Source organism: Myotis yumanensis, unplaced genomic scaffold, assembly GCF_028538775.1.
Source record: "Myotis yumanensis isolate MYYU_CA2020_CCGP unplaced genomic scaffold, mMyoYum1.0.hap1 SCAF_13, whole genome shotgun sequence".
NCBI classification, from domain to species: Eukaryota; Metazoa; Chordata; class Mammalia; order Chiroptera; family Vespertilionidae; genus Myotis; species Myotis yumanensis.
The window spans coordinates 20967916-20994992 of NW_027223764.1; the positions used below are offsets into that span (position 1 = coordinate 20967916).

Genomic DNA, 27077 nt, shown 5'->3' on the forward strand with positions numbered 1-27077 from the left:
CGATCTCTAGTTCGCGTCATGGCGGCCGCCGCCGATCTGGAGGCGGTGGCGCCCACGGGTGCCCTGTGGGGCCTCGTGCACGACTTCGTCATGGGTCAGCAGGAGGGCCCCGCTGACCAAGTGGCTGCAGGTACGGCAGACGTCGCCTCGCGGCTTCCGCAAGGGGCCGACCGCAGGGAGCGGCACTGGCGCCGGGCGGGAAGGGAGTGAGGGACAGCGGTGACTTTGAGAGATCGGTCTGGGACTGGTTGTGAGCATCGCGGACTTAAGAGCCATAACAGGCTGAGAGTCCCTTGCACCTTCCTTAAAGCGTCTTTACGCCCCTCATCTTCGTTGAGTTACCCTGTGCGCCGGCCCGACGTAGGAGAGTCAGACGAGGAAACAGGCCCAGCGAGGGCAAGAGATTCGCAGATCAGGCAGGTGGGACACCGGGGCCCAGACCCAGAGGCTCCAGTTTAGCATCCGGTGCTCACTCTGCGAAAGCACGTTGTGTCTGGGAGGTTGACGTGAGAAGTGTATTCGCGGCTTCGGCCCCAGGCGCGCGGCATGCTGGGAGTGGCCCGGCGGCCTGGGCTCGGGCTGGCTGTAACTGAAGGGAGAGAAGGGAAGCCAGCCTGGGGGAGTCTGTGATGTTCTGCGTATCCTCCTCCAGACTTTCCCTCTGTTTCTTCGTAAAGTTCTTGGTTAATTTTGTTTCATAACTTTTTTATGTGGTGGTGGTTTTTATCCTTCCCCCAGATCTCAAGTTTCCTGCTTTTTTGACCAGTTCAGGAATCACTTAATTCTGACAGCTTATCTAGGATTTGAATAAAACAAATTCCAGATTTCCTTGGAATTCTGAGACTTCACTCTTTTAGAAAAAAAAAACTTAAAAGTTATTGAATGTTAGGAGGCCTTTAGACCTCGTGTTAAGTAACAGACTACAAAATAATCTCACAAATACAGAGGAGTTTTGCCTATTTTTGGCAATTTTTCGTGCTTGGGGAAAAGTTAAGGATATATCCCTTGAAAATTGAACATATTAACTTTTAGAATATGTGATCAGTGAATATAGTGAATCTGCAGAAAGTATAATACTTTGGTCCTTAGCAATTCCACTTTTAACTAAATCATTTCATCGTTATTGAACACATGTTATTCTCCAAACAGGTGCAAAGCAATCTATAATAATAAAAGTGTAATATGCTAATTAGACCAGACGTCCTTCTGGACGACCTTTCAGATGAAGCTGGGGCTGCAAGGGAAGCCCCGTCCTGGGTGCCAGAGGGAAGCCAGTGCCAGCAAGCCTACTCATGCACAAGTTTCATGCATTGGACCTCTAGCCCTATGTAATAAAAGGCTCATATGCAAATTGACTGAGCTGCAGAATGACTGGTCACTATGACTTGCACTGACCACCAGGGGGCAGTCGCTCAATGCAAGAGCTGCCCCCTGGTGGTCAGTGTGCTCCCACAGGGGCAGCATTGCTTAGCCAGAAGCCCTGAGCTGGACTCATGGCTGGTGAGCCCAGCGGCGGTGGTGGGATCCTCTCCCGCCTCTTCAGCAGCACTGAGAATGGGGAGCAGGCCTAAGTCGTCAGTTGGACATCCCCTGAGGGCTCCCTGACTGCAAGAGACCTGGGACACTCCTCCCCCAGTGCACAAATTTTGTGCACCAGGCCTCTAGTAGGAATATAAATACAAATTAGACTACATATGTGCTGATCACTACACCATGAAAAAAACTATAAGAAGTCTGTGCAAGGTGGCATGGGAGCATCAAGGAGCAAATGCCTGATGCTGCCATTCCACTAAGTTTAACCGCTTACAGCTTTATGAAGCAGGGTGTTATCAGTGCTTACAATGAACAAGTACAGTGCATTATCAATGTCACTTTCCCCAGTGTTTTATGAAAATTTCCAAACTTACAGCAAAGTCTAAAGAATTTCATAAGAAACATATTCCCACCATCTAGATTCTGCCATTAACATTTTAATATAACTTGCTGCATCACATACCTATCCACCCATTTAAATTGTAGATAGCAGTATACTTTCCCCAAATACTTTGGTAGGCATATTATTAACTAGAGTTTGTTTACAGTTTATTTTGGTGTAAAATTTATGTTCAATGAAATATACAAATTTTAAATGTATGTTTACTGATTTTGAAAAATGCATACACCTACCCCCAACCAAGATAAAGAACACTGCTATATCAGTGTTAGTTGTAACTATTCTTTCACATTTATATGTTATGAGCATAATAATTTTGAATTTTTCAAATTCAAAACATAAGACATGATTAAGGAATGCCAAGTTCTTATAAATATCTTTGTAAAATTTATATACTTTTCTGCCTGAAATAAATAGTCTAAACTATTGTCTAGTTCAGGGGTGGGCAAACTTTTTGACTCGAGGGCCACAATGGGTTGAGGCCACAATGGGTTCTTAAACTGGACCGGAGGGCCGGAACAAAAGCATGGATGGAGTGTTTGTGTGGACTAATATAAATTCAAAGTAAACATCATTACATAAAAGGGTACGGTCTTTTTTTTTTTTTTTTTTTTTTAGTTTTATTCATTTCAAACGGGCCAGATCCGGCCCGTGGGCCGTAGTTTGCCCACAGCTGGTCTAGTTAGAGTTAACTCAGCTCAGCTAAGACTAACACTGGCCCTGTTGTAATTTAACCCTTCTAAGAAAGGAAGTTGGTAGTAACAGATAAGTAAAATGTTATTAATATAAGGTTTAAAAGGTTTGGTGGGGTTGGATTATGCATAACTTTGGATTCCAGGCAGAGGGGTGTGAGGTAATAGCAGTCATTGTAGATCCTTGAGCAAGGGAGTCACATAGTGAAAGCGAATTTGAGAAGGATTAAATTGATATTCTCAATCTTAGACCACAGCCCGAGTCAGGGTTGTTGAAGGCTGACAGAGTTTTGAAGTGTCCCTAGAATCAGATGTACTTTCTAATCCTCCATCCTAAATCAAGCTTTGTTAGTGCTAAAGAGATCAGCATCCATTCAGCCACTCACAGCCGCAGCCTCTCCTACAGGTTGTAAATGCAGAAGGAACATGCTGTGATCAAAAAGGCAGTTTCCACCAACTTTGTTTTTTACCTGGGTTCCTGATGAAAGTAGGTGTCAGATGTAAAGGTGTAAGTATGGAAGAGAAATGATGTGGCATTCTAAGGGAGAAAGGCTCTCAGCCAGGCATTCAAAGGCTGCCACTGCCTGGCCCCAGCCTTTACTCTCACCACTTTTCTCCTGGACCTTTAGTTCCAGACAGCCACCTTGATTTGCTGTTCCCTGAGTGCATTCCTTTCCAGTTCCCTCTACTAGCTCTATCTAATCAAAGTTAGACTTAGGATCCACGGCCAGATTTGAGTGCTCACTGCCTGTCCCCCAAGTGTTTCCTGATTACTGCAGCCAGACATCATCTCACACGTCATAATCTTTACGGTACTTATTTTTCAACCACTCATATACTTATTAGCAGACTTGCTTAGTAGCTATTTCTGTACACAATCTCCACATCCTACCCTCCTATTCCTACCACTAGTCTCCTGGAGACCAGCATAAGTAGATGTGCTGTAAAAAACTACATAAGTGAATGGACATAAGAGAAGGAAGAATCTGTGGAATTTGAGGACTAACTATAGGGCTTGAAGGAGACAGAGGACTCTTAAGATGACCCCAAATTTTTAAGCCTGAGAATGAGCAAAAGAGAAATGGAGTTGGGCCCAGCTGGCATGGCTCAGTGGTTGAGCATTGACCTATGAACCAGGAAGTCACAGTTTGATTTCTGGTCAGGATACATGCCCAGCTTGCGGGCTTGATCCATAATGGAGAACTTGCAGGAGGCAGCTGATCAATGATTCTTTCTCATCATGGATGTTTCTAGCTCTTTCTCCCTCACCCTTCCTCTCTAAAATCAATTAAAAAAAAAAAAAAATTTTTTTTTTTTTTTTAATGGAGTTGGGGACTGCTGGTTTCGAACAGTGTGATTTTTGGACACGTTGAATTTACAGGTGGTGGATATAAATTTTCTTCCTCTTAGTTATTTGGATTTTCCTTCATTTCAGTCTTTATTATATTGTATTGTCCACAATTTGTGATTCCTTGAGGAGACTACTATTCCTGAATCCAAAAGATTGTTACACTATTAAACAACACTAAAATATAGTTCTGAGAAATGTGTGTGGCATCCTCATCAGAAAGGACATTTGGAGAGCTTGAATAGAACTGAATCCTGATTGGGATATTTCTTTCTCCTACTCCTTCACATATTCCCCCCTCCCTGGCTGCTACTCCAAAGTCTCAAGAGGCTGCAACTCCATCAGACAGAGGTCTGATTGTGCATTCTATGTCAGTCTCATATAAATACTCCTTTAACGCACTCGGTGCCCCACAGGAACTGGTGCCCTGCTGAGGAAAGTGTGGGTAGTTAGGAGGTGCTAATAGGTCCATTTTTAGAGAGCAAATCTTAGGACACATTGGAAAAACTTAGGCCTACCTATATAGGGAAAGGAACTTTGACATTTTTCCTTAATGCCATTGAGGCTACCCTTAGTTAAATTAACTATTTATTAGCGTCTTTCATCCCAGGAGTCCAAGTATGTAATTAACAGTACTTTCAGATATTTTTTATTTGGGAGAATTTATAGTGTTAAGAGAATGACTCAGTTAAAGTTAGTGAGGAATGGCCCATAAACCCAAGAATATTACTCCTTTTTTATGTTAACCCATTATCTGTTTATATCACTACTAGAGACCCGGTGCATGAAATTTGTGCACTGTGGGGGTGGGGGGTGGTCCTCTCAGCCCGGCCTGCACCCTCTCGCAGTCTGGGACCCCTCGGGGGATGTCCACCTGCCAGCTTGTGGCTGGATGGCCTTTTGTTGCTGCACGGCCTGCTGCTTGAGCTTCAGCAGCTACTGCACATGCACAGGCTGGACCACCATGGTCTGTCCTGCGAACACCATCAAGCGCGGAGGCAGGCTCACCCTGAGTTCCCTGCACTTCCCTGAGTCACTGAGTTGTTCAGACAGACTGCCTTCTACAGAGAACAGCACCGGGATCGGGCCCAAGCCAGCAATAAGACATCCCTCTTGCACTCCGGGAGCCCTTGGGGGATGTGGCAGTGCGCCAAGTGGCAGGAGGCCAGGGAGGAGCCCGAGTCGGGGCCAGGCGCAGCGCTGGTCGTACTCATCCCGGCCCACTGTGTCTGCTGCTGCCACTCAGTAGTGCTGTTGCGGAGTTGGGAAAGGCTCCTGCTGTGGCAGCTGCGCTGGCCAGCCATGAGCCCGGCTTCTGGCTGAGCGCACTGACCACCAGGGGGCAGCTCCTTCATTGAGTGTCTGCCCCCTGATGGTCAGTGTGCATCACAGCAACCAGTCATTCCGCTATTCGGTCAATTTGCATATTTGGCTTTTATTATATAGGATGGTAATATTAAACTTGTTATACTGTGATTTGTTTTTATGTCTTTCTGCCCCAACATATGGTGGGCTCTTTATTAAAAGCTCCCTGTTTTTATTTCTATCTCCAGCTCCTAACACAGTACCTGACTTACAGTAAGTTTTATGAATAAATGAAAAAAAAACACAAACAAATTCAAATTGAGGGACCTTCTATGAAATACTTCTATAAAATGTCAAGGTCAAGGAAGACTGAGAATCTTTCACAGAACAGAGGAGACTAAGGATTCATGATGGCTAATTGCAGTGTGGTAGTCCTAATTAGGTCCTGGAACAGAAAAATGGCATTAGTGCAAAAATATATACTACTTTTGTGCACTGTTCTGCTTTTAGCTCTTGTCCCATTATTAGCGAGTGTGTGTGTGTGTGTGATTTCTTCAGTCTTCACTTTTTTCTGAGTTGCTACAGAGAATTCCATTGTATGGATGTACTAAAATCTATTTAACTGGTTTCTTATTGATGGCCATTGTTGTTTGCAGTCATTTGCTATTGTAAATAATTCTATAATGAATAACCTGTATGTGCATTACTTTTCTATTTTTATACTTGAAGCTGCATATTCGAATGTTAAGAGTAATGATTCTTATATAGGGGGGCTCTTGGCAAGCATAGTGGGCCCCACTATGAGCCATTGAACCCTGGGGTGGGTTTTTGTTTTTTCATATTTCTTTCTTTTATTTCCTCTAGATGTGAAATCTGGAAGCTACACAGTGTTACAAGTGGTGGAAGCCCTTGGGTAAGAAAAAGCCTCTGCTCGAGAATGCCCTTCTCTAGCCTGGCCTCAAAAAGTTGTTTTGTGTAATGCTGCTTTCCTGGAACTAATTGGTCCTGACTTTTTCCTATTGTAGCCCAACCCAGCCACTCACCCTCTTACCAGTACCTCAGGTTAAACCCCTGTTTCTCCTAAAAAAAATGTCATGCCACCTAAGGCTCCTAAGGAAGTTTTGGGAGCACATAGCCTATGGGCCACCAGCTCCTGGATCAGCCCACAGGTTTGGGATGAGGTGGTTGGTTGAAGACCATCAACTATTATTTAATTAGAGCTGGGGTTCCTCCTATGCTTCTTAAGACCCACCTGCCCCCATGGGATTCTAGTCATCCTGGATCTGACTCAGACCTGCCTTGGGCCCTGCTGGGCATTGCTAGGAAGCTGACCTTGCACCAGAACCCACTATAGGAAAAGGTTTGGGGAAACAGGTGGAAGATCATTGTCCTAATCAGATATTCCAAGCATCAGAGGAAGTATGTGCTTGTAGTCTAATGCCTGCTTTCCTCATATTTCATACTTGGTAGACCATTTAATTGCAAAGGTTATTAACAGTCATGGCCATTGGGTGGGTGGGTTGGGGATGTTGGGAGTAAGTAGGTCACTATTATGCATTTCTTCCACATAAGCAACCATTTGGCCTTTCTACTCAGGCTATTCTGGCCTTGTTTCTTTTTCTTTTTTTTAATAACACTGTTATGAGATTTAATTCACTTATCATAACATTCACCATTTTAAAATGTGTATTTACAGATTTGTGCAACCCTTACCACAGTCAATTTTAGAACATCTTCATTAACCCAAAAAGAAACCCCATGCCCATTAGCAGTCACTCCTCATTCCCTCCTCTTCCCAGCCCCTGGCAACCACGAATCTATTTTTTATCTGTATGGATTTGCCTATTCCAGACATTTCACATAAATGGAATCATACCATATGTGGCCTTTTGAGTCTGGTTTCTTTCAGATAGCATTGTGTTTTCAAAGTTTATCCCTGTTGTAGCATGTATTTTATTTCTTGCTGAATAATATTCTGTTGTATAGATATACCACATTTTGTTTAACCATTTATCAGTTGATGAATATTTGGGTTGTTTCCACATTTTGGCTATTCTGAATAATCCTGCTATAAAATAAATGTGCCTTGGTCTATTTTTAAATGCACAGTTTTCTGCTTCTGAGCAGTGACCTTTCTACAAGTTCCTATCTACAAAGTTGTTGTGGTCCCCGCCCCCCCCCCCCCCAGGACCTTGGTGGATGTTCTCAGCTTTTCTTCTTTAGCAATAATATATTTACTCTCCTCCTGTTTTGATTGAAACTGCAGCTGCCAGCCATCTCTTGAGCCCTATGTGTAGCTGCTAAGCTGTGTTTCAGAGGAATGTCACAATTCAGGGGAGAAAGAGAAAGCCCAGTACCCAGTCAGTGCCTGGAGATGGGCACTTCTGGTGGCTGTGGTGTAACATGATCCTCTAATGATGCCAGATCAATCTGGGAACCGGCTCTTTAGGCTCTGGTCTTACTGTTATTTGTAATCCAGAATACCTTCCTTGCTGGCTTCCATGCCCAGGGGGTAAGTGTAACTAATTGCAAAATATTTACTTCTTTAAAAGTTTGAACTAGGTAATGTCAAGCTTTCTATCCTACTTCTCCCCAGGTCTTCTCTAGAGAATCCAGAACCCCGAACTCGGGAACGAGGAATCCAGCTTTTGTCACAGGTGCTACTCCAGTGTCACTCCTTGCTCCTGGAGAAGGAAGGTACTGGCATCACTAGTAGGAGTATCTCCCTGGATTGATGAGCCAAGCAAGGCCTTCCTTGTCTATTCAAGCCATTACAGGGAGGGAGGGGTAGGAGGGTAAGAGGCATTTGTGAACTACTAATTCAAGGTCTTCATTCCTCACGGGTATATGTCATAGAAATGATAAGGATTAAGACAGAAGACAAGACAGTCTTGATTTTAGACAGTATTTTTCAGTGCATCCTCCCCTCTGTAAAGTGGACAAAGTAGTGTCTCATAGATGGAGTGGAAAAGAAGTGAAATATCAAAGTGTTTTGAAGTCCTAAGGAAAAAAGCCAACAAATTATTTATCTTCTATAGGCAAACTTCAGCCTGTTTTTATAAATAAAGTTTTATTCGCATGTAGCCATACCCATTTATTTACCTGGTGTTTATGCTGCATTTATGTTCCAGCGGCCAAATTGAGCAAAGTTGAGTAATTGTGACAGATACTATGTGCTGCAAGCTTAAAATATTTACAATCTTGGCCCTTTGAGAAAGTTGGCAGCCCCAGTTCTGTGGAAAGGTTGTTCTGGGGTTGAGCATGGGTTTGACGGTAGGCCTATTTATGAATGGATAATAAAAGATGTTCGCCTGTTTTCCTGCCTAATCAAAGTACCCTCAATGGGAGGGCATGAGACATACCTCTTGGTGAAGGAGGAAATTTGTGGTGAAGCCCAAGCAGTAATAGCCCTCAGAAACTCTGGGAAGGAGCCCTGATGTGCCCTCCTCCAGCCTGTGTGGACTAATGGCTGAATTTCTGGTTTGTGCAGTGGTACACCTCATCCTATTCTATGAGAACCGGCTGAAGGACCATCATCTTGTGATCCCATCTGTCCTCCAGGGGTTGAGAGCACTTGTGAGTTCTCCTTTTTTCCCATTACACATCATGTTTGCAGAAGCCCTTTTCCAGTGAATTCTCTTTGCCCTTTGGGGGTGAGACTCTGAGGGCTGAGGAACAGATGCCCAAATGTGGGACTGAGCTGGTGTCAGCCAGCTTCACTTCAGTTCTTAGTCTGTTTTACTTTAGAAAGTAAAAGTATCCTTTGGGGACAAATTCAGATCCAACTTGGAAGGTACTGCAAAGAACTAATCAACTTGAGAAAAGGGACCGTGTTTCTTGCTCTTGCTGAATCTGAATGTTGTGATTCCCACTATAGCTAATTAGGCCTGTATTAGGGTTGTGTCTTGAAGGCTGTGCTAGAACTCCCTCAGTGCTCACATACCTCCTCTTTCCCCCCAGAGCTTGTGTGTGACCCTGCCCCCAGGGCTGGCTGTCTCTGTGCTTAAAGCCATCTTCCAGGAGGTCCATGTACAGGTGAGTGATAACAGCCACTTGGTATTCTCTATCTTCCAGCCCTTCACATAACTAGAATTAGATGGCAAAAAAATAATTGCCTTTGAAGTTCTCAACTCTTTCAGGTCTTTGACCATGTTAACATGCTGTTCCTTGCTACTGTATAAGAAGAGGGAGGCATGCCATTGTGTCTGGCCTGTGTCCTCTTACATCTAAAAAAAGTAAGGCACACCGCAGACAGTTTGTGGTTATTGGCCCCCTGCTGTAGTGCTGGGCTAACAGCCTTGTCCTTTCTCTGCATTTCCTCTTCGGTCCATCTTATACTGGTATAAAGAGCACTGTCCACTTAAGAGATTGTAAAGCAGGAAGTAGTTGTGTCAGCTGAGTTATTCTTTGAGCACTTTCTTAATTTATTTCTTGTCTCTCCCACCCCAAGTCTTTGCCACAGGTGGACCGACACACAGTCTACAGTATTATCACCAACTTTATGCGAACCCGGGAAGAAGGTAAGAGGCAAGGCTCTCTAGGAAATCTGAAAAGTGACTACATCCTGTCCTCCACCCCCCTAATACCAGGACTCATTTTAGCCTGGGGGTTATATAGAAGAGCCAGTACTCAGAGAGAATGATAAAGGGAAACTGGGGGTCTGCGCACTCCCCAGTAAAGTAAAAGAAGGGTAGAATTGGGCTGTTTTAAATTCTTACCTCCATAACAGTTATGTATTGTTGCACATCTCTTCTTCACTGAGTAATAGGGAAACAAAAAGGGTCCTCTCTCTGGGAGGCAGGAAAGGGGAGGCAGTGGTAGTAGAGGGAGAACACAAGCCAAAAGAAAGCCCAACTTTCTATCCATGGGACAGTAGTGACCTTGTTCTCTCCTCCCCAGAGCTGAAGGGCCTAGGAGCTGACTTCACCTTTGGCTTCATCCAGGTGATGGATGGAGAAAAGGATCCCCGTAACCTTCTGGTGGCCTTCCGCATTGTCCATGACCTCATCTCCAGGGACTATAGCCTCGGTACATCTTTGTAGCCTTGAATTAGGTGGTGGAGGTTTGTTGAGATGAGTGAAGCTTGTAAGTCAACTTCATTCTTTCTCCGTTGCTTTAGGACCCTTTGTGGAAGAGTTGTTTGAAGTGACATCCTGTTACTTCCCTATTGATTTTACCCCTGTAAGTAGTAACTTTCATTTATTCATTGGTTTGTTCTCATTCATTTAAATATTCGTTGTTTGGCAGGTGTGGTTCAGTGGTTGAGCATCATCCTATGAACCCGGAGGTCATGGTTCAATTCCCAGACAGGGCACATGCCCTGTTGTGGGCTCAATCCCAGTAGGGGCATGCAGGAGGCAGCCAAGCAATGATTCTCTCTCATCATTGATGTTTCTATCTCTCCTTCTCCCTTCCTCTCTGCAATCAACTTTAAAATATTTTTTTTCTTTTTTTTTATTGCTGAAAGTATTACAAAGGGTATTACATATGTCTCCTTTTTTCCCCCACCCTTGACAATCCCCTGGCCTCCCCTACCCACAGTGTCTTATATCCATTGGTTATGCTTATATGCATGCATATAAGTCCTTCAGTTGATCTCTTACCCACCTCTTCTGCCCCCCTACCCTCCCCGGCCTTCCCGCTGCAGTTTGACAGTAAAATATATACATTTTTAAGTATTCGTTGAGTGCCTGCTATCTGCCAGTCCCAGTTCTAGGCATTGAGGGAACGTAATTTTAGTAAACTGGGAAATGGAGAAACATTTGCCATCAAAGGAAGAATTCAATTCAGCAGGCATGTAGGGGGATTCTTAACTTCTTTACCAGTGTACTTAATGCTGAGGGCTACAGTATTGTAAAACATGGTTCCAGCCCTTGACTGCTGAAACATTTAAGTAACAATATGAGATTATAGACTGAAATGAGTGGTGTTATAGTTTTTCAGAGAAGACAGATTTCAATGTGAGCTACAGTAGGCAGGAACTGACTTCACAGATAAGATAGTTAGGATTTCAGTTGATTTCTGAGGGATGTCTAGGATATGATCCTGGAGTCCACTGGGGCGTCTCAGGCAGTAGAAACAAATTGACAAATCAAAGAAGAAACATTTGAGCACAGTATGTACAGGAAGTGTTTGCTCTGACCCTCTTGGACCTTCCTCCCTTTCTCTATCTTCATTTCCCTTCTATTTCCAGATACTCATGGTCTCATCACTGCAAGCATTAGTGGTTTGGAAGAAATGAAAGGAGTTATATCACAAACAACATCAGAATATTGAATCTCATTGCTTTAAAGTTACACAGTCATCTTTGCCATAGGGAATTTCTTACCAGTTTATTACAGTTGAAATTATGTTGCTTGGGGCCACCTCTCTCCTGAAATTCCTTTCGTCTCTTTTGTAATAAATATCACTATTTCTAACTCAGAATGTGTAGCTTTAAAATTTTGAAAGCTCTTGGTTAGGCTTGGTTTTGCTTTGTTTTATTTTGTATTTGTTTTGAGAAGATAACACATTCACGTGATTCAAAATCCAAAAGGTGAAGAAAAAAACCTACCTCTCAAGTTTCTTCTCCACTGTCAACCACTTTTATCAATTATGTCTATATAGAGCTTGTTCATCCATATATAAGCAAATGTTTTATATCCCCTCCCCCCCCAAAGTGGTAGCACATGTATGTACACTTTTCCTATATTTTGCCTTTTTCACTTAACAGTATATGTTGGAAACTGTTCTATATCAGTATATATATTAGCTCGTGTTATTCTTTATGGCTGTGTAACATTCCTTTGCATGGAAATACCCAATTAATTTCACTAGTCCTTTATGGAATTAAGGTTGGTTGCTAATCTTTTGCTGTTACAAGCAATGCTACAATTTACATACCCTGTACATGTATCATTTCACGTATATATGGGTATAACAGTAGGATAAATTCGTAAAAGTGGAATTATTGGAATATATGCATTTATAATTTGGGGGTAGGGAAGAGTATGTCATTCATTTTTTTTAAAATTAACACAAATGAGCATGATTCAACATTTAAAGTATAGAGAATTATGCATTGTACCCCTTTATAGCCACCACACATTTTCCCATTAGAGATAATCACTGTTCCCAATAGCTTATATATTTTCTCAGAGACATTCTAGGCAAAACAAGGTTATATAGATAATGACAGGAGAATTTCTCTTCTTTGAGAAGACTTGTGTGTGTTCTGCATTGCATCCTATGGGAAGCAGAAAGCTCTTGTCAATTAAAATAGAGACACCTGGCTTTTAGTATCACTGTGTTAGAAATATTCTTTATGGTCTTATCAATGCATTTTGGCCATATGCCATCATCATAGCGGATCACATCAGTATAAATGATAGTTCCTTTGACTTTCACTATATCTGTATGCTCACTGTAGAACAGGGGTTACCAAACTTTTTCTCTAAAGGGCCAGATAATGTCTATTTTAGGCTTTGCAGGCCATCTGGTTTCTTGTAGCTCAGCTCTGCTGTTCTAGCACAGAAACAGCCATAGACATTGGAATATGGCACAGTGGCTGTATTGCCATAAAACTTAATTTATGGCGTCAATGTTGCGATAACTATGTGGTACCAAATGGGTACTGGAAATATTGGGGAAACACTTGGTAAAGTATATGATTGTCTAACCACTTACGCTGTACACCTAAAACCAATACAAAATAAAATTGGAAGTAAACTGTAATTAAAAAATAAGAATTTTTTTAACTTAATTTATGGATGTAAGAATATAAATTTCATATAATTTCACGTCACAAATATTATTCTTTCAATTTTTTTTCAACCATTTAAAAATGTAAAACTATTCTTAACTTGGCCATACAGTCTCAACTGGTTGCTTTCTACTCCTAATGCAGAGTAGATAGTGAATCTTCCTTCACCATCATCCTAGGGATTCCTTTATCCTTTCTCTTGGATCAGATTTCCTATTTCCTGTGTGCATGTATGCCTCATTTTACGGTTTACTCCCTCATTGTGGTGGTGTGCAACCTTGGTTAGCTTCTTGAGAGAGGATATACAAAAATGAAATTTTTTTAGATTTTGTAAATCTAAAATGTCTTCATGCTTTCCTCCCACTTGTTGATAGTATGGATATAAAATTCAAGAATGGAAATTCTTTCCCCCCAAGATTTTGAAGGCATTTCTGCATTTACCTATAGATTTCAGTTCCTTGGAGAAGTCTAAGTTCCTTCTGATTCACAAACCTTTATAATTACTTCTCTCCCTAATTTTAAGTTTGATTTTGCCCCCTAAATATTGAAATTTCACAATAATGTGCCTTACTATGGGTCTGTTTTCATGTATTGTATTGGGTACTTGGTAGGTCCTGTCAGTCTAGAAATTCGTGTACTTTAGTCCTAGTAAATTTTCTTGCATTTCTTCCTGTCTGCTTTCTCTATTTCTTCTTTTTGGAATTCCTGTTATTCTTTTGTGAGACTATTGAATCTCTTACCTTTTCTTTCATATTTTCTTTTGTTTTGTTTTGTTACTTTATGAGAGAATTCTGAAATTCCAGAGGTACTTGTTACTGCCAGTTTCTAAGCTTTCCAAGGACTGTATATGGGTAGTTATTCAGCTTTCCCCAAACCTACTGAGGATTCTGTTTTTTGGGGCTCTACTGAGTCATTTTCTTCTTACCCATCTGCTTTTCAGCTTCTACAACTTTGTTGCTAATATCTCTTATCCTGTTCTCTTCAACCTTTAACTTGATATCTTTAAAAACAAAAGAAAATCCTTTTAACTGTATTTTTCATGGAGTTTCTAAAGAGAGAAAAGAAAATCTGGTGCAAGTTTTCTTTTCTTTTTTTAATCCTCATCCGAGGATATTTTTCCATTGATTTTTAGAGAGAGTGGAAGACAGAAATATCGATGTGAGAGAAACACATCAATTGGTTGCCTCTTGCACAAGCCCTGACCAAGGCCCAGGATGGGGAGGAGCCTGCAACTGAGTTATGTGCCCTTGACCAGAATCGAACCCGGGACCCTTCAGTCCTCAGGCCGACACTGAGCCAAACCGGCTAGAGCTGGTGTATGTTTTCAGTCTGCTGTCTTGATGCAAAAAACATCAGTGATTTTTATATTGCCAGAATTACACCTTATTGAAAGGGTTAAAAAAAAAAAAAAAAAAGAAACGTCCATGAAAGGGGGATTTAAAAGTACATATTTTAAAGGGAAAGAGTGTCTACTAACACAGTCATAATATATATGGAGAGAAGAAAGTAATGCACCGGAGAGTTAATGATGCTTATCTTTGAATGATGAGATGACAGATCAGATAGAAACCATGTGTTCAGATAGGAAATAAATTCTCCAAAGACGAACATTCCCAAGGAACAGGTAAGAGTGAGCATGTCTTCCTGCTGGAGCCTTGTATCATATAGATTGGCTGTAAATATCCCACTCCGTTCTTTGGGTTGTCAGTTTCAAGCCTGTGTTCAAAGAGTTATACAAACACATGGCCGTTCTCCCTTTACCAGCCACCTAACGATCCTCATGGTATCCAGAGAGACGATCTCATCCTGAGTCTCCGAGCTGTGCTGGCTTCCACACCACGATTCGCTGAGGTAGGTCTGCCCACAGTAGCGTATGTAGCCTCAGCCCACAGAAGGCTCTGAGGAAAGAACTGTAAAAGTATGGGGGAAAAGAAAGATCCAGTATACGTTCTAAGGTATGACATCCTGCAAGTGTCCTCAGGCTTGTGTGGGAAGTGTTTCAGACCTTCAATGTTGAAAAACTTTACCATCTCTTCTTTAAAATAGTAATCCAATCCCTATCTAGTGCTATCTTTTAAGATCCTACAGATTTGTCAACCATTTTTCAGGTAACTGGGGGTCTGGCCTCATCTTGGCAGGAAGGTTAGCTTAAAGTCATAAGAAGAGCTCTTGGGTGTAGCACCTGCCCTGGGGACATGGTTGGCCTTGGTGTGGCTGCAATACTACCTATCTCAGACTTCAGTTCTTCCTCTGTCTCTCCCACAGTTCCTGCTCCCTCTGCTGATTGAAAAGGTGGATTCTGAGATTCTGAGTGCCAAGCTGGATTCTCTGCAGACTCTGGTGAGTGATTTTTCTTCTAGGGTCCAGCTGCCTTTAGACCAGCGGTTCTCAACCTGTGGGTCGCGACCCCTTTGGCGGTCGAACGACCCTTTCACAGGGGTTGCCTAAATACATCCTGCATATCAGATATTTACATTAGGATTCATAACAGTAGCAAAATTACAGTTATGAAGTAGCAACGAAAATAATTTTATGGTTGGGGTTCACCACAACATGAGGAACTGTATTAAAGGGTCGCAGCATTAGGAAGGTTGAGAACCACTATAGACAAATTAGGGGTGCTAACGGATTATAGATTATTGGAGAGCCAGGGAACAGTTCAGTGGGCCTCTAAAGAGGGATTACCAGGATCTGGGCCTACATGTTTTTTGTTGTTGTTGTTTTGATCTGGGCCTACATGTTGACCTAAAGGCCCCAGCTGCGTATTGTCTTGTCGTGTAGTAACTGAGTGGCCACCAAGGAAAGGCTGAACAGGGCTCCCTCTTGATGCTCGTTTTTCTTTTTTTTTTCTTTTTTTTTTTTTTTAATATATTTTATTGATTTTTTACAGAGAGGAAGGGAGAGAGATAGAGTTAGAAACATCGATGAGAGAGAAACATCGATCAGCTGCCTCCTGCACATCTCCTACTGGGGATGTGCCCGCAACCCAGGTACATGCCCTTGACCGGAATCGAACCTGGGACCTTTCAGTCCGCAGGCCAACGCTCTATCCACTGAGCCAAACCGGTTTTGGCTTGATGCTCGTTTTTCATCAATGAGGGTGAGCACCTATTTTTCTTGCTCTGGGTATTAGTATTATAAAATCCAGCTGAACCCTAGCTGGTTTTGCTTAGTGGATAGAGCATCAGCCTGCAGACTGAAGAGTCCCGGGTTCGATTCTAGTCAAGGGCACATGCCCATGTTGCAGGCTCAATCCCCAGTAGGAAGCGGATCAATGATTCGCTATCATTATTGATGTTTCTATCTCTCCTTCCCTCTCCCGTCCTCTCTGAAATCAATAAAAAGATATTTTAAAAATAATAATAAAATCTTCTGAGAGCCAGGCTCCTTCAGATGCCATTGTGCTGAGGTATCTGCCTATCTTAGGAAGTCTGAGATAGGTAGTGTTGGTTAGCCAATACCTTCACTTTCTTGGCAGAATGCTTGCTGTGCTGTGTACGGACAGAAGGAACTGAAGGACTTCCTCCCCAGCCTTTGGGCTTCTATCCGCAGAGAGGTGAGTGTTACTTAGATAAACTCACTACTGTTAACTCCCAGTTGTCAAGCATCAGGGGAAATAATTCACCCTGTGTTTTTCCATCTGTTGCTGTGCCTGGTTATTCAACAAGCAAGCAATGGGACATAGTCATGTGCCTATGTCACCATGCAGAATAGAGCGATAAAGGGAGAGACCTAAGATAAGGCATCCCAGTGGTGGCTCACAGTTGACATTCTCTTTTTCAAAATGTATGTGTGTGAATCCCCGTGGTGCTAAGGACTTGGTGAGAATACACCAATTAAGAAGAAACTCATTTAAGGGAATAATTTCCATTGCTATGCCCTAAAGGTTCTTAACCCCAACCCCCAAGGAAATAGGCAGAAGGTGGGTGGGGGTCGCACTTGGTGCAGGCTCACCTCAGTAGCCATGGGATCCCTCCCTGACAGGTGTTCCAGACTGCAAGTGAGCGGGTGGAGGCCGAGGGCCTAGCAGCCCTCCACTCCCTGACTGCGTGTTTGTCTCGCTCTGTGCTAAGGGCTGATGCTGAGGACGTCCTTGACTTCTTCCTTAGCAACATTCTACAGGGTAACAGAGCCATGGAAGCCAGAAAGGGGAGTGAGCACAACAGAGAGCAATTCCTTAAGGGCCAATGACCTTTCATACGTAGCCCACCATGTTCAGTGATTGGGGGCGGGGGTGGCTGGAGCCCTACTTTGAATTTATTTTTAACTCAATGGTAACTGCTAGCAAACTGTCCCTTGCCTCAGTCTCCAACTTGGATGAACTGCGGGGGAAGCAGGCCACGTTCAGCCTACTCCCAGGTATGTGATGCGCTGCCTCTCCAGACTGCAGGCACCATCTGTGTGAACCCGACATGAAACTGGTGTGGCCTAGTGCCAAGCTGTTGCAGGCAGCTGCAGGTGCATCTGCCCGAGCCTGTCACCACATCACCAGCAATGTACTGCCTTTGCTGCTGGAACAATTTCACAAGCACAGTCAGGTAAGGGAGCGCTGTCTTTTCAGGAAATGATGGGACCCCTTGCTAGGAGCCTTTTCTCACAGAGAGCTAAGCATTGAACTTAGGCCCAGATAGCAGATTTGGGGTTTTGCTTTGATTAGCTACTGCTGGTTCCCTTGTTTACTCTTTTCCTTACACTTACATAAAAGAATAATTCACCCCACTTCCAAAGTAGTAGGACTGAAATCTTTTACAGTTGTTCCTATGGAAAATAATACATTAATAAATAAGAATATAAGAATAAACTGTTCCATATATAACTGTAAACCTACTTTTGCCCCACCCTATGTTCTTTGGCTCTAATATCCCTTAAAACATTACAGAGCAACCAACGGCGGACAATCCTTGAAATGATCCTGGGTTTCTTGAAGCTGCAACAGAAATGGAGCTCTGAAGACAAGGGTGAGATCACCTTCCAGAGTAGGCAGAGTGCCATGGATAAGGAGTCTAGAACAGTGGTCCTGTCATTCTGAGATTGTAGCATAAAAACAAACCACTGAATGGGTGGGACCTGTTTATTTTTTCCCAGTGTACTTCCTGGACACTCAGTGGATTAAGCGCTTTAAATCTACCCCCAACAGTCTTTGTGTCACTGCTGAGTCAGGGCTTCCCTCTAACCTGGACTGTCTCTCCCTAGGTGAAAGGCCTCTGAGTGCCTTCAAGGACCAGCTATGCTCACTGGTATTCACAGCCCTGACTGACCCCAACACCCAACTTCAGCTTGTTGGCATCCGTACCCTCACTGTCTTGGGTGCCCAGCCAGGTACACTTAAGAGAAAGAAAAGATGGGGTATTGGTCCCTTTCTTGTGATTTTCTGTCTTGAGTGAAAAGAAGTCTTAATTCCCGAGTTCTCACTGCAACCCTGGTTGACTTGAGATTTCTAATGGGACTTTGGAAGGGTTGTGGTGGCTGCAGGGGAAGAAAGATGCGGTTCCTGTTCCCTTCTAACAGATCTCCTGTCTCCTGGGGACTTGGAGCTGGCCGTGGGTCACCTGTATAGACTGAGCTTCCTGGAAGAGGATGCCCAGAGTTGGTGAGAATCTAAAGAACAAGATAGAGCAAGCTGTTCCAGGGCTCTGCTTCCTGCCTAGGGGAGGTGGGCCTTGTGCTTGGCTCTGGCTTCCTAGTGGTTGGAGATATGGAACTGTTCTCTTTTCTTGGGCATTAAGAAACCCTATCCAGCCCTGGCCAGTGTTGCTCAGTGGTTGGAACATCAGCCTGCACACTGAAGGGTCATGGGTTTGATTCCTAGTCAAGGGCACGTACCTGGTTTGCAGGTTCAATCCCCAGCCCAGTCGGGGTGCATTCAGGAGGCAACCAGTCAATATGTCTCTCTCACATTGATGTTTCTCTCCTCCTCACCCCCCCACCCCGCCCACCTCTCTTCCACTCTCTTAAAAAAAAAAAAATCAATGGAAAATATATAAAATGAGGATTAACAAAAAAAAGCCCTGTTCAACTAGGTACTTGAGTCTTGCTCTTCAGTAAGGTGGCCTCAGGAGACTATACTCCTGAATCTGCCCAATGGCAGGTCTAGGCAAGAGAATGGTGGACCAAGTCTCAACTAATGCACATCTGCCCCGTGTCCCCAGCAGGGTGGCAGCGCTGGAAGCATCAGGCACTCTGGCCACTCTTTACCCTGTGGCCTTCAGCAGCCACCTAGTGTCCAAGCTTGCTGAGGAGCTGTGCATGGGTATGTGTCCCTGAGCTTCCGTGGCCCACCCCTTCCCAGGGAGGCTTGAGGGCCTTCATGCTTGCCATCACACAGGGAAACCTTGTCTCCTGGGTTGCTTTCAGGGGAGTCGGATTTGGCTAGAGAGGATGGGCCCACCAAACGCTCCCGGCATCTGCGCTGTCTGCAAGCCTTGTCAGCTGTATCAACACATCCCAGCATTGTCAAGGAGACCCTGCCTCTGCTGCTGCAGCATCTCTGCCAGATGAACAAAGGTAAGTACCAGGAATGATTTTTAAGGAGCCGGGCTGAATGGGGAGCTATAGTCAGGTTTGAAGTTGATGCCTCCAAGGCAGTGGATGGGAACTTTTGAAATAAAATGTTGATGCCTAGGCCTCACTCAGTCCAACTAAACCAATCTGTGAGGAAGGATGGGACTTGGGCACCAGTAATTATTAAGAGGCTCAGTGGATAGAGCTTCAGCCCTTGGACCAAAGGGTCGCAGGTTTGATCCTGGTCAAGGGCATGTTCCTCAGTTGCAGGCTCCATCTCTGGCCCTGGTCAGGGCAAGTGCGGGAGGCAGCCAATTGATGTGTCTCATATCAATTTTTCTCTCTCTCTGTCTTTCCCGCTCTCTTCCCCTCTCTAAAAATCAATGGGAAAATATGCTTGGGTGAGGATTAACAACAACAAAAGAGTGCCCAAGTGATTTTAATTTGGAGCCAGTAATGAAAAGTACCACTCTAAGGCCATGCTACAGCAGCATGGGCATCATCTGGGAGCTTGTTAGATGTGCAGAATCTCAGGCCCCACTGATCTGAATTTGCTTTTTTTTTTTTTTTTTTTTTTTAAATCCTCATCCAAGGATATATCTTATTGATTTTTTAGAGAGAGGGAAACATCAATTGGTTACTGCCTGCACACGTCCTGACCAGGGATCAAACCTGCAACCCAGGTATGCAACATGACCAGTAATCAAACCCATGATCCTTCAGTGCATGGGATGACCCTCCAACCAACTGAGCCACACTGGCCAGGACCAGAATCTGCATTTTAACAGGATCTCTGGGTGATTAGTACACACTCTTTAGTTTGAGAGTACTCTAGGCACTAGTAACAGTGGCAATTGGTACTACAAACCTATACATGATCACCATGGGTCTTCACTAATTCCTAAGCCCCCTACTTTGCACTGCCCAGCCCTTGTGGTAGATCCAGTCAACAGTGGATGATCCGCTACACAGTAGAAAAAACATGACTCAGAGTGTGGCCTGGGTTAGATTCCTGGCTTTGCACTTACTGTGACCCTGGAAAAACCACTGGGAGTTTCATTGAGCTGCCACCTCCTTCTCTATAAAATGGGGAAATGATCCTTCTAGGATGATAAAAAAAAATTTTTTTTGAGAAAAAATGTGTGAATGCTTTTGCTGCAGAGCCTGGCAGGTCTCAGCTCTGAAATCTGAATAGAGGAAAAAGAACATCCAAAAGAATAAAATGACTCAACTCTTTAATAAGACACTCTTGGTCACTCACCTTTGGCTGTTCTTTCCATCTGCTCTATCTGAAATACCTAGAAGTGCTTTTAGGGATACCTTACAGAGAATCCTTTCTCCCCACACAGGGAATGTGGTTGCAGAACCGAGTGAAGTGATTGCTGTCTGTCAGAGCCTCCAGCGGGTGGCAGAAAAATGCCAGCTGGACCCCGAAAGCTGCTGGTATTTCCATCAGACAGCTATACCTTGCCTGCTTGCCTTGGCTGTGCAGGCTTCCATGCCAGGTAACTTTCTCCACCTCACCTCCTACCTCTCCTCCAGACCTCCGCCTTCCACTAGTGGACAGCACTGCCACCCTCGGGTTTTTGCTGGTACTGCATGTTATGCCAGCAGAGGCTCATTTTACAATTTAGCTTCAAGCAAAGGGTGCTAACCTAGCCAATGGCAAGAACTAAAATCCATTCATGTTAGCAATGTTCAAAAGGATGCACACCCACCCTAACCGGTTTGGCTCAGCAGATAGAGCATCGGCCTGCAGACTCAAGGGTCCCAGGTTCGATTCTTGTCAAGGGCATGTACCTTGGTTGCGGGCACATCCCCAGTGGGGAGTGTGCAGGAGGCAGCTGATCGGTGTTTCTCTCTCATCAATGTTTCTAACTCTCTATCCCTCTCCCTTCCACTCTGTAAAAAATCAATAAAATATATTTTTTTAAAAAAACAAAAGGATGCACACCTTTCACCTGTTTAATTGCTATGTAATTAGTTTAGTTAGAATCCGCTCTGGAGTTACGTAAACCTGGTTGGGTTTCAGCTTCAACTCTACCACTAACTTAGGTGAAGATATTTAGCCTTTCTAAGCCTCTGTTTCCTCACTTATTAGGGGGAGATAAAGAGAAATATCTAGCCCTAGCTTTCTTAGCTTAGTGGATAGAGTGTTGGCCTGCGGACCAAACGTTCCCAGGTTTGATTCTAGTCAAGGGCTCTGATATATGGTAGCTGCTATGACAATGAAAACCCATAAAGATAAACCCATGTTATCTTTTAAGTTATTGAAAAGGTTAACATAACTATTTCTGATACTAAGAATGTTCATATTAGCAGGCCTTATGTTCCATTGTTGCCCAGTCTAAGGACTGTGTACAAAGTTCCCAAGAGCTTCTGTACCCACATTAGACTACTCCTGCTCTGGTGCTTGCTGGCTCTCTGGTCTACAGCACGACGACAGAACCGGTTAGAAACCACTGCTGCTGTGACTGGAGTCCAGCCTGTCATGACGACGGGACCTAATTATCTAAACCATAGTCATGGCACCCGTGGCTCAGTGGTTGAGCTTGGACCTATGAACCAGGAGGTCACTATTTGATTCCCTGTCAGGGCACACACCAGGTTGTGGGCTTGATCCCCAGTGTAGGGCATGCAGGAAGCAGCTGCTCAATGACTCTCTCATCATTGATGGTTCTGTTTCTCTCTCCCTCTCCCTTTCTCTCTGAAATCAATAAAAATATATTTTAAAAAATAAAATGAAATAAACCATAGTCATGGCCCTGTGTTTGTGTGTGCGTTGTTTTGCGTGTGTGTTGTTGTTTTGATTTTACAGAGAAGGAGCACTCAATTATGAGAAAAGTGCTGTTGGAGGATGAAGTGTTGGCCGCCATGGTGTCTGTCATTGGCACTGCCACCACCCACTTAAGCCCTGAGTGAGTATAATCATGGATGTGGCTTGATCCCCGGGAAAAGGATAGCAATCTTGGGGAGCAGCAGCAGGTAGCTGCCTTCTGAGCTGTCCTTTTACCCAGTATCAAATGTGGAGGCAGCTGTTTGTCTTGTAAGTTTTGCTGGCAAAGTAAGGAAGGGGCTTTTAGCACCATGGACCATGGGAGCGGGTGAACCATGGACTGATGGTTGTTAGCTGCAGATGTGCATAAGAATCACCTGTGGAGCATTTTTAAAATACACGTTGCGTTCTCTCACTAGATTGTGAGCTCCAGAACATGGATTAGATCTGTCTGGCTTGCTGCTCTATCACCAGGGCCTAGAATGGGAACGGTTCCTGGCATATATGTGCTGAATTAATAATTGTTGAGTATGTGAATGATCATGCTTAGACCCATTGACTCGGTGACTCTAATGGGAACCCCAGGGCTACTATACAACCCTAGCTCCTTGGTGATACCTAGTGCTCTACCCCTAGCTTAGCTGCCCAGAGTGTCGCCTGCATTGTGCCCCTCTTCTTGGATGGCAACATCTCCTTTCTGCCTGAAAACAGCTTCCCTTGCAGATTCCAGCCATTCCAGGTGAGGGTCTGGTGGATCAGATGGGGTAGAATCCTGAGATTTCTGTCCTTGAAATTTCTAGGGCTAATCTGGGATGGCTGTTGGAACCGATAAGCCTATGGCTGGTATGACAGGCTTGATAATGCTCTTCTTCCTTTATAGGATGGCTCCTCGGGACAGAGGAGGCTGGTTGCACTGCTTATGGCCTTTGTCTGCTCCCTGCCTCGAAATGTAAGTAAACACATTTGGGGAGTTACCCTAGTTTAACCCTGACGAGGAGAGGTGGATCCCAAGTGGCTGCTGGGCTGAACTTCGTCGCAGATTAAGCTGATCTACTTCTCCACTGAGGAATGCAGTTCTCGTCCATCCTGGCCCTGCTGCCACTTTCACTGGTTATCTCTGTGAGTTCAAAGTGTTCTCTGGGTCCATTACATGACCAGGTTTTCTGCAGGTGGAAATCCCTCAGCTGAACCAACTCATGCGGGAGCTTTTAGAGCTGAGCTGCTGCCAGGGTTGCCCCTTCTCCTCCACTGCCGCTGCCAAGTGCTTTGCAGGACTCCTCAACAAGCACCCTGCAGGTACGGGAAGCCATCCTGATGGGATCTTGAAGTTCAGTCCTCATTCTTCTTTAAAAAGGAGCCTGCTAATAGTACATATAATAGGGGTTCCCAGGGGACAGTCCTTGGGACAAGTTGAGAGCATTTGGACAAAGCATTACAGGACAGAGATGAGGGGGTACAAGCAGAGTGCTGTGTCTAACCTGTCATCCTGCTCCCTACAGGGAGCTGTCAGGGATCCTTCTTTATTGGGAGCAGACAACTCTTCCAGTGCCAGTAGCCTGCGCTTTAGGGATAGCAGGCTCTCGTGCTGGTTCCAGAGCTGAGTGATATTGTTCTCTTCTCGTGGCTTCTCGGGGAGCTCTGCACTGAAATGATTTACATCCTTCATTGTTAAAGGAAAAATATGTAGCCTTTGCATCATTTCCTCTCTCCTTTTTAGGGCAACAGCTGGATGAATTCCTACAGCTGGCTGTGGACAAAGTGGAGGCTGGGCTGGGTTCTGGGGCCCATCGCAGTCAGGCCTTCACACTGCTTCTCTGGGTAAGGAGTCAGAATGGATTCTCATTAAACACACAATTATGATGTCTGGTTAAAAAAATTTCTCCATTTGACCTGGAAGCATAGCATGCTTCTCAGGGTTCTGGTGCTTGTGTCATGCCCTGACCATTCTGTTCTCTGATTACAGGTAACAAAGGCCCTAGTGCTTAGATATCATCCTCTCAGTTCCTGCCTTACAGATCGGGTAAGTCCAGTCTGGAGACAAGGGAATGTAGGACCTAAACAGAACTTCTGTTGATCCTGTGCCTCCCAGAAATGACTGTCATCCTCCTCCTGGGTATTTAGGAGTCTTCTCCCAATGTACCTCAAAGGCTCTCTTTTCTTCCAGCTCATGGGCCTCCTGAGTGATTCAGAACTAGGCCCAAAAGCAGCTGATGGCTTCTCTCTGCTCATGTCTGACTGCACTGATGTACTGACTCGTGCTGGCCATGCTGATGTGCGGATCATGTTCCGCCAGCGCTTCTTCACAGATAACGTGCCTGCTTTGGTCCAGGGCTTCCATGCTGCTCCCCAAGGTAAGGAGAGTCTAAAAGGAAGGCCCAAAATTTATAAGCCTCTCCTTGGCTCAGGCCTCATTCTGTAAGATAATTTAGGACCTCAGTGCTTCTTCAGTGTGGTCTGTACTTAAAGGGCTAACCTTCCAGATTCTTACCCCATTCTTTTCCGTTGGTGGATAGATCTTGCTTATTCTGAGCTTGAGAGGCTTTTTCTTTTTCTTTTTAAACATCTATGTAGGCTAATGTCCCAGCGTCATCAGATTGGAGTTGAATTCTCAAGCTGTATGTCTGAGCCTAGTTTCTCCCCTAAGCTTCTGTTTTTTACAGATGTGAAGCCAAATTACCTGAAAGGTCTGTCTCATGTACTTAACCGGCTGCCTAAGCCTGTGCTCTTGCCAGAGCTGCCCACGGTAAGCCTTGCAGTCCAGAGCCTCTAAGCAAGGGACCAAGCCATTGTCCCCCAGCTGAGCTAGAGAGGGGAGGGGAGGAGAAGCAGGCTCATCACCACGTCTGTGGTCATCCCCACCTTTCCTGTGGCCCCTTAGCTGCTTTCCTTGCTGCTGGAGGCCCTGTCCTGCCCCGACTGTGTGGTACAGCTCTCCACCCTCAGCTGCCTTCAGCCTCTTCTACAAGAAGCACCCCAAGTCATGAGTCTTCATGTTGACACCCTTGTTACCAAGTTCCTGAACCTCAGCTCCAGCCCTTCCATGGTACGTTGAGCCCCAGCACCTCTGGCATCTGCAGCTGTCCTTCTTGGGTCTCCTCTCACCTCCCTATGGTTGTGTTCCAGGCTGTCCGGATTGCTGCACTGCAGTGTATGCACGCGCTCACTCGCCTGCCCACCCCTGTGGTGAGTACCTCAGGTGTCCCTCTCTGGCCTGGAAAATTCTAAGAGCCAGAGAAGTACCTTTTTGCCTTAGTCAAGCATGACTGACTACCCTGCTGTGTGATGAACTGCAGGGTACAGATAGGCAAGGATTTGTCTGAATATCCTACCACAGAATGGTCATCCTGTCACCTAGCATCCTCTGGAATCACTAAAGAATAGGACTCAATTTAAAAATGGAACTCTCATTCGACCCAGTAATCCCACTTCTGGGAATATATCCCAAGAAACCAGAAACACCAATCAGAAAGGACATAATGCACCCCTATGTTCATAGCAGCACAATTTACACTAGCTAAGATTTGGAAACAGCCTAAATGCCCATCAGTAGATGAGTGGATTAAAAAACAGTGGTACATCTAACCAATGGAATACTACGCTGCTATAAAAAAGAAGGAACTTTTACCATTTGTAACAGCATGGATGGACCTGTAGAGCATTATGCTAAGCGAAATAAGCCAGTCAGAGAAACATAAATATCACATGATCTCACTCATATGTGGGATATAATGAACAACATAAACTGATGAACAAAAATAGATCCAGAGACAAACACTGAACAGACTGTCCAATCTCAGGGGCTTGTCCTAGGGTACAGGAGTGGCGGGGTGGGGGGCGGGGGGTCAATCGGGGAAAATGGAGACATATGTAATACTTTAAACAATTTTTTTTTAAAAAGAAGAAATTAACCAGCATTAAATTCCCATGATATTCTGATGATGCTTTTATGCTTTTACATAGTGACTATTAATAAACAACATAGTTCTAAAGAAAAAAAAAAAAGAATAGGACTCAAGAGTAGTTGTAGGGTCAGAGAAGCAGCTCTTTCGGTTGCCTTGGCTAAACAGGCTGAGATTAACTCTTTTTCCGCAGCTGCTGCCGTACAAACCACAGGTGATCCGGGCCTTAGCCAAACCTCTGGATGACAAGAAGAGACTGGTGCGCAAGGAAGCAGTGTCAGCCAGGGGAGAATGGTGAGTTCCTAGGTCGTGGGGAGAGATGGGACTGAAATGAGCCTCACCACTAATGCTGCCAACATTCTTTCTGCTACAGGTTTCTGTTGGGAAGCCCCGGCAGCTGAGCCCTGAGTCCTGGTCTAGACTGTTCTGACAATCTAACATGGAATTACTAACTATTGAGCCATCTTGCCAAGGCAGGGAGACCATTGGCCTCTGATTGCCTTTCCTACAGATACAGCATAAATGCTGGGCCTCTGCTGCACGGCTGTACAAGAAACAGTCCTGGTTTCTAATGGATTGTGGAGTAACTGAGTGTGAGACTACTTGTGTTTGAAGAAAGATCTTAAAGACTCTTCCATATTTGTATGTCAGAAAAAGATATGCTGCTGAGGAGTGAATGCAGATAGATGAGTGTGGCCCTGAGGACCAGGGATGGTGCATGTGTGGATATCTGCTGAAGAATAAAGATTTCTTTTTATAATGGAACTGTCAGATATTCTCTTCCCGCCCCCTGACCTCCACTTATGCCTCAGTAGCACATAATCAGCAGTGCCACTGTATAAGCGAAAAGAACAGTAATGAAAGAGATTAGCCAAGAATTCT

The 27077-nt window shown here is 44.4% G+C and overlaps 1 protein-coding gene across 6 annotated transcripts; it reads left to right on the top strand.

The window, feature by feature from the left end:
• On the top strand, positions 1 to 26960 carry MMS19 (MMS19 homolog, cytosolic iron-sulfur assembly component). Of its 6 annotated transcripts, none has more exons than XM_070432575.1 (31): positions 1 to 130; positions 6143 to 6191; positions 7875 to 7975; positions 8769 to 8854; positions 9239 to 9313; positions 9729 to 9798; positions 10178 to 10306; positions 10398 to 10459; positions 14784 to 14870; positions 15285 to 15359; positions 16498 to 16575; positions 17004 to 17142; positions 17403 to 17557; positions 17899 to 17977; positions 18213 to 18338; positions 18528 to 18609; positions 19169 to 19269; positions 19374 to 19523; positions 20870 to 21025; positions 22339 to 22438; positions 22933 to 23035; positions 23177 to 23245; positions 23466 to 23592; positions 24014 to 24114; positions 24260 to 24316; positions 24461 to 24647; positions 24957 to 25039; positions 25175 to 25339; positions 25420 to 25479; positions 26389 to 26489; positions 26569 to 26960. In XM_070432575.1, the coding sequence occupies exons 1-31, from the start codon at positions 19 to 21 to the stop codon at positions 26594 to 26596; spliced, it is 3093 nt and encodes a 1030-aa protein (XP_070288676.1). In that variant the 5' UTR covers positions 1 to 18; the 3' UTR covers positions 26597 to 26960. The 6 variants fall into 6 exon arrangements, with proteins under 6 accessions (XP_070288676.1, XP_070288677.1, XP_070288679.1 ...); XM_070432576.1 differs by having other exon boundaries at positions 19172 to 19269; XM_070432579.1 differs by lacking the exon at positions 1 to 130 and having other exon boundaries at positions 7875 to 7935.
• The last annotated feature ends 117 nt before the right edge of the window (positions 26961 to 27077 follow it).

What these genes read in the sequence shown, in the direction of transcription:
- MMS19 (XM_070432575.1), top strand. Translation starts at nt 19, where the DNA reads ATGGCGGCCGCCGCCGATCTGGAGGCGGTGGCGCCCACGGGTGCCCTG. An exon ending in CGCTGACCAAGTGGCTGCAG is followed by an intron (nt 131 to 6,142) that starts GTACGGCAGACG and finishes TATTTCCTCTAG; the next exon opens with ATGTGAAATCTGGAAGCTAC. An exon ending in CCACACCACGATTCGCTGAG is followed by an intron (nt 14,871 to 15,284) that starts GTAGGTCTGCCC and finishes TCTCTCCCACAG; the next exon opens with TTCCTGCTCCCTCTGCTGAT.